We start from the raw sequence: 7,479 nt of genomic DNA on the forward strand, positions 1-7,479 counted from the left end.
CTAGCGTTTTCCACGCGTTTTTAGGCGCGACATGTGAATGGCCCCTAAGGGGGCGCCTAATGGCACCCGGGTTCGATTGACGTCAGCGTTCGGTTCGTTTGGATGATGTGAACGCTGTCTTCCGAACTCGGGTGCGCACCCGCGAACCGTACCCGAGTCCGCTTAAAAAGGGTGGTCTGGGGTACGGTTCATGTGAACTCCGGTACGGTTCGCTGCTGATGTGAACGCAATCGTACCAAATCACGGAAGTGAACCGCTATTAATGACATATTATTTGATAAAAATGTGTGTTTGTGTGTGTATTTCACTCACTTTCCTGACGAGCGTGACTGAGGCGCTGCACGCAGAGAGAGCTGTTTATCTAATTTCTGTTCGCCTTTAGCATTCTTTAGAGCATTTGCAGTACATTCAAGAACGTAAGACAGACGTAAGTGGCATTATGTACCAAAGCTTTGTTAACAAAACGAACGGTTCAAAAATGTAAATATATAAAATTGCAGAGAGCAATGTTATGCATTTGCCGCCTTCTCCTGCGCCCGTCGTTACTAAGCAACGGGGTAAACAGCTGCTGGCTTGATGACTCAAACGAACTGCGGTTCGGACCAAATAAAATAATATGAACGCAGTCCAGCGGGGGAGGGGGAGCAATCGAACTCTGGTTCGGACCAGGCAAGTGTGAAAGCACCCTTAAAATACAAAGAAAAATTCAGTTATATAGAAAATATAAAGTATTAAAAATATATAAATATTTTTATTAACATAAAACATTTATAGAAACATTTTCTTAACATTAAAAAATATATTAATATTTTATATATATATACACACACACACACACACACATATATAGTGTTTATAGATAGATAGATAGACACACACTAAACATTTTTTAACAAAACTTCTTAACATCAAAAATATATTTTTTATATTTACTTTATATTAAAATTTTCAAAAAAGAAACTGTAAAACTTAATTTATTAGCATTTATTTATTTATTAGAATTTATTTATAAGCATGATCTGCAATAATTCCTGGAAAATATACGTCAACTGTAAATTCATACCCTTTTGCTTGAAAAGCCTGGCAATCTGTGCAAAACATTACAGATTTATCATGTTCAGCCCATCCACACTAATGAGCATCTCAATTAATTCAGACTTGTAAAATCTATTGGCATCTTTTTTTGTGGAGAATTAAACCACCAACCACATGACACTCTCTCTTTATTACTGCTGTCGTATGCACAGTTTGCAAGACAGGGAGCCGCTGTAAAACTAACCAGATGGTGCAGTCTTTGGAAAACCTGGCTAAATAAATACTGTATTGTTGCCAACAAAGTCATCACAAATACAGCTTGTTCTTGAGCAGAGATTCATGCAAGCCAAATGTTCCAACGTGTAATAAAACGGCTCTTCTGTAGTATTTGATCTTTTCTTGAACTCATTTATAAATGTCAGTCAAGAGTTCTTGTATCCGCTCAATTACAGTAACTTAGTTTTACATGATCATATTGCGCACTACTGGACAAGTATGTAAATTTGATCAGTCATATTGTAATAGGAGTTAAAATGAGTGTTTATAATGAGGCTGTTTTAGAATTTGAAAATCTTTTTTTGTAAATGATAAACTTCCAAAAGAGCATGAAAAATAAATGTTTTCATTTATGCGAGTTGAATGACTGTATTTATGTTTGTATTTTCTGCAGTGGTGACCAAACTGGTGGATAAAGGTTATCAGCCCCATCTGGAGGACTTCCTGTTGAGGATCAACCTCAATAACTACTACAAAGACTCTTGATTGTCCTGCGTGTTGAGTCCGAGTCCTCCAGACCTGCTTCAGTATGTATGGTGTGTGTGTATATAAACAAAGACAATGGCCACAATTGCCCGTAGCTGTTTTTCAGTGACAAACTCAAATCCATTTGCTCAGTATTGATGCTGTTAAGCATTTCCTGTTGTGATGTGTGCACTGATGCTTTTCTCCACAGAGGCTAGGCTAGGCTATGTGATGTGTAAAATAAACTGTTTAATTTTCAGATTTCGTTCTCACGACTCAAAGGAAGTTCGAAATGGTCAGAAAGCTTTATTAAAATGTTTTACATTCTGAACAGATGTTACATGGGTTGAATCTAATAGACCAGTAGCTGCTGTGCTGAACAACCAGTCACACATACATGAATATTTTTATTTGTCGTCATGCTAAAGCTCATCGCAGGTTAAACTTCAGACGGTTACTGAGGCATATTAGAGTTTGAGAAACTTCAGGATCAGTTTCACTCCAGCACAATAAATGTAAACAGTTCAACGTCATTCACTAGCAAACAACTTTCAGGAACTTGGATTTCCAGTTAAACCCTTCAGTTCACAAACGATTGCAGATAAATGAGTGTTTAATAAAGTGCTGTGGATGTGCTGATCCATCTGCTCGGAGGAGAAAAAGCCCTTCAGCACACAAAACAAAAATAAAAAACAGAAAAATGATTTCATTTTGTTGCCAGACTCACCCTGAGATTATTAATTTTTCCACAGAATGAATGTTAAAATATATGACGCAGTTGTTTTTCATCTACAGGATGTCCGAATTTCCTATTCGAGTTAATCTGTTCACTGTATTTTCTAGGTTATTAAATATAAACAGACAACAGGAAGTAAACTTGTGGTTTTAAATTAGTGTTTTAAAAGCAATCTAAATTGCACATTTAAAAAAAAAAAAAATAATAATTTTTAGAGAAAAGTAGTGGAATTTTGTTTTGCATTCTGCTGAATCCCAATCTGCACAAAACATAAATGTGAAGTACATTTAATCATAATATCTGCATGTAAGCATTAGCATCTAACTTAATTACCTTAAAGGAATGGTTCACCCAAAAATAAAAAAAGAGCTAAAAATGTTCTCATTCTCAGACCATTCAAGATGTAGATGAGTTTGTTTCTTCATCAGAACAGATTTGGAGAAATGTAGCATTACATCAGTTGCTCTGTTTGGACTCTCATTCTGATGGCACCCATTCACTGCAGAGGATCCATTGGTGAGCAAGTGATGGAATGCTACATTTCTCCAAATCTGCTCTGATGAAGAAACAAACTCCTCTACATCTTGGTTGGCCTGAGGATGAGCACATTTTCAGCAAATTATCATTTTTGGGTAAACTATTCACTAACATTTGTTCATGCATTTCTGAAATTTTACCAAGAACAACACAAACGTCTATTCCAAAGCAGCATTAGCATTCATGAATGCATATTTTAAAACTTTGCAAATCTTGCATACTAAATCATTGCTAGTATGCAAATTGGGATTCACACCAGCTTTGCAAGACTTAAAGTGTAATGGTAGCTTGATGGAATGTAAATGATTATGAAAATCAGCATTTAACATGTCAGATGCAACAGGAAGTAAGAAAGTGCAAACAAAGGTTCAGGTTTTATGGATGTGTTTGCTTATAATGTAGTGCGAGACATCTAAACCTTTCCTGTATTATGAGCAAGAGAATGAACTATTATTTTTTTTAAAAATCAGTTTGTAGCTAAAACAACAACTGACATTAAGAAACAATTTTAAAGGTAATGAAGTTTAAATGACAATCAAATTGCGAATGGAATCAATAAAAGACTCTTTCCTTAAAGTGATAGTACACCCAAAAATGAAAACCCTTGAGTTGCTCTTTTCCACACAATTAAACTGAAACAGTCATTTACACTGTTGAACTCCAAAAGTACCATTAACATATAATAAAATTAGTGTATAGTACTCGCGCACTATATTCAGAGTCATGCAGTACCCTTGCTTGAGCAACTGTTATTTGCTGAGGAAACGGTAGAAATGTTCATTTTTGGGTGAATTATTCCTTTAACTTGTAAACTCATGTCTGATGTGTTCAAACTGAAAGGTTAAAACAAGCCTTTATCCTTCATCAGGTCCATCTAAAACTGGGTAAGTGCTAAACGAATGAGCGCATTCACTCGATCACCTGTTGTCTTTCCTTCATTAATCTGTCTGGAGATGCGAGAGGGAGGACAGGAGAACAGCAGCAGGAAATGGGAGTGTGTGTGTGTGTTCAGATCAAGCCTCTGACTCCTGCTCGTCCGGTCCGGCCGCTTCCACTGTGGCTCCCGTCTCGCTCTCCAGCAGCAAAAACTTGCCATCGTTTGTCAGAGGCATCGACTTCATCAGCTGGGCCAGAGCTTCAGGGTCCTGATGAAGAGCCGAGGTTCAAGTCATGAAAATCACAAGGGGAAAATAAAAAACTACTCCCTAAAAAAAAAAGTTTGCATAACCTATGAAAGAAAATGTAGCAACTACACCTTGGAAATGATCTTTGAATGTAGCTGTAAAAAATGTGTATAAAACAATAATATTCTAACCCAATGCAATCCAAATTAATCAATACAAGTTTAGAAATATATACATATATATATATATTAAACAATCTTCATTTAGTCTTAATATATTTTAATATAAATTCACATAAAATTACTATTAATATTTATTTATATATTATTATACTAATATATTCTTAATTTTTAATATAAATATATTTAAAATATATTCTAAACATGTAATACAATACTTAAAAAAACTATATGTATAATATTTGTATTTCATATAGCATTACTATTGATAAGTTTGAATATTAATACGTTATAAGATTATACTAATATATTCATAATGTAACATTTTTGTTGATTTAAAGACTTATATTACTATAATTAAATATTATATCACTATTGATAAAAATGAACATTAAAACATTTAATATAATATACTAATATCAATTAAATTTTTTTGTTTTGTTTTAAAATATTTTTACATTTTCAAATTGACTTAACAGTCTGTCAATATAGTATTTCAGAGAATACCATGGTAAATATTCTGTTAATCTTTTGTTAGTGTTTATGTTTTCACAGTGATATTTTACAGAATATATTTTACGCAAATATATAAGGGCTGTCAAATCGATTAATCACGTTTGTGTGCTGTGTATATACACACGCTGTGTCGTTCAAACGTTTGGGATCAGTAAGACTTGTAATGTATTTTAAAGAAGTCTCTTATGCTCATCAAAGCTGCATTTATTTGATCAAAAAGACAGAAAAAAGATGTTATTACAATATAAAATAATGGTTTCTATATTAATATCCTTTAAAATATAATTTATTTCTGTGATGCAAAGCTGAATTTCCATCAGCCATTACTCCAGTCTAAAGTGTCACATGATCCTTCAGAAATCATTCTAATATGCTGATTTATTATTAGAATTATCAATGTTGGCAACAGTTGTGCTGCCAAATATTTTTTTTGGAAACTGCGATACTTTTTCAGGATTCTTTGATGAATAAAAAGTTAAAAAGAACAGCATTTATTCAAAATAGAAATCTTTTCTAACAATATCAATCTTTTGCTATCACTTCTTAATTTTTTAATTAAGTAATAAATCAATAAATCAATTTAACACATCCTTGCTGAATAAAAGTTTTATTTCTTTCAAAAAAAGAAAGAATAAAAATGTACTTACCCCAAACTTTTGAACTGTAGTGTATATTGTTAGAAAAGATTTCTATTTTAAATAAATGCTCTTCTTTTTAACTTTTTATTCATCAAAGAATCCTGAAAAAAAGTATCACGTTCCTTCCGTTCAAATGCGGAGTTTTGCGCATTGTGTGTGTGTGTGTGTGTGTGCGCGCGCGTGTGTGTGAGCGAGAGAGAGAGACAGGGTCACTCACAGTGGAGTCAGCTGTCTTAACCATGGCTTGTGTACTGCATCATTACTGTGTCTGTTCCCCTTTTGGGCTTGAACTGATGGTAAAACTAACGACATTATTAACTGTCTTGATATTTACTTTGAAAGCTGACGCTCGTGATTATGGTAAGGGGCGTTACATTTCCGACGAGTGCTTGCGGTGTTTGGCCAATCACAATGCACTGGGTCAGCTGGCCAATCAGAGCAGACTGCGCTTGTCGGAAGGAGGGACTTTGTAGAAAACGAAGCGTTTGAGAGAGGCGGGGCATAGAGGACCAACAATAATGTACAGTATTTGAAAAATAATGTGTTTTTTGAACATTAACGCATGTCAACATATTCTATTACACCAAATACACAAAATAATGATCTTTAAAAAAGCATCATATGACCCCTTTAAGTAAAATAAAAAGTAGTACTTTTTTTTGCTACTGATTTATTTACTTCCCCAGTGTGTTGAGTAGAAATGTCTCACCGTGTGTGTCTGAATCACCGTCATCATCCTCCGTCTCACCAAAGGGGTTTGTGCGTCTGACAGAAAACAAGCCGTTATAACAGAGCAGAGACAGTAAAACTATAAACACACTGTAAAACACACAAACACAGGCCATAAAATGATAAGCTTATATAAACACTTCACAAAAGGCCAAACGGTTTATCATAAACTCTTCATGTGTTCAGCTGGTGTTTGACCTCTGACCTCGCTCCAGCTCGGTTCTGGTCCAGGAACTCAGACACGGGCAGCACGATGTCAAACTGGATTGGTGTTCCTGGGACGATCAGATCCTCAGGCTCGAGGGTTGCAGGGGGTTTCTGAGGCTCTCTAGAGGCCACACTGCTTGGTTTCGCTCTATGGAGGAGAAAAAAAACAGGATTTTAAACAATAGTTTAAAAAGATCTATTAAAAGATTTGAATAAACTATAAATGCATGAATGTTTAGTCATCATGAAATATTAGTACCGGTCGGGGTTAGGAGAACCCTCTGCTCGCTTCTCAAAGCTGGTGATGGGCGTCACAGCCTGCAGGGCCGTCTGATGCAACCTGATCGCCACAGCCTGAAAACATCACACACACACACACACACACACACTTCAACTGACAGATTCATAGATTCACTGACATTAGGTGTCTGATACATACAAAAATGTATAAAAAATAAATAATAAACAAATAAAGTGTAATAAAAAAAAAGTAAACTATAATTTTAAATACAGTTAAATTTGTTCTGCCTTTAATTTAAAAAATAATTTTTAATGTGTGTGTATGTATATGTATATATATAGATAGACAGATTTATATATTTATATATATAAATTGTATTAATGATAATGTATTAATGACTATTTAATTCTGACTGTTTTCTTTAAATTAATATATATAATTCAATTCAAATAATGTATTTGATTATGTATTTCATTATTAAAAAATTATATTTTTCAAATATATATAAAATATAAACAAATATATAAAAAATGCAAAATATACATATTAAAATGTATAAAAATTGTAATATATGTATGTATATATTAATAATATATAATAATATATTAATAAAAAAATTGTATGAATGACTTGGTATTTAATTCTGACAGTTTAAAGGGGTCATATGATGTTGCTAAAAAGAACATTATTTTGTGTATTTGGTGTAATGAAATGTGTTTATGCGGTTTAAAGTTAAAAAAAAACATTATTTTCAACATACTGTACATTATTGTTTCTCCTCTATGCCCCGCCTTTT

At 33.7% G+C, this 7,479-nt stretch overlaps 2 protein-coding genes across 2 annotated transcripts in view; one reads left to right on the forward strand and one right to left on the reverse strand.

Annotated features, from left to right (window-relative positions):
* Positions 1–2,952, forward strand: part of tubgcp6 (tubulin gamma complex component 6) — a 21,890-nt gene extending 18,938 nt beyond the window's left edge. Inside the window, exon 24 of the mRNA XM_016570772.1 lies at positions 1,706–2,952. Coding sequence (XP_016426258.1) covers positions 1,706–1,797 — 92 coding nt within the window. The 3' untranslated portion in view covers positions 1,798–2,952. The remainder of the gene's footprint in view (positions 1–1,705) is intronic.
* Positions 2,953–6,180: 3,228 nt separating this feature from the next.
* The window catches only part of LOC107754378 (DCC-interacting protein 13-beta-like), a 14,656-nt gene continuing 13,357 nt past the window's right edge, over positions 6,181–7,479 (reverse strand). Inside the window, exons 13-15 of the mRNA XM_016570793.1 lie at positions 6,702–6,796; positions 6,441–6,590; positions 6,181–6,271 (exon numbers count right to left, since the gene is read on the reverse strand). Coding sequence (XP_016426279.1) covers positions 6,181–6,271; positions 6,441–6,590; positions 6,702–6,796 — 336 coding nt within the window. The remainder of the gene's footprint in view (positions 6,272–6,440; positions 6,591–6,701; positions 6,797–7,479) is intronic.

Source organism: Sinocyclocheilus rhinocerous, unplaced genomic scaffold, assembly GCF_001515625.1.
Source record: "Sinocyclocheilus rhinocerous isolate Xijiao unplaced genomic scaffold, SAMN03320098_v1.1 scaffold561, whole genome shotgun sequence".
In the NCBI taxonomy this organism is placed as follows: domain Eukaryota; kingdom Metazoa; phylum Chordata; class Actinopteri; order Cypriniformes; family Cyprinidae; genus Sinocyclocheilus; species Sinocyclocheilus rhinocerous.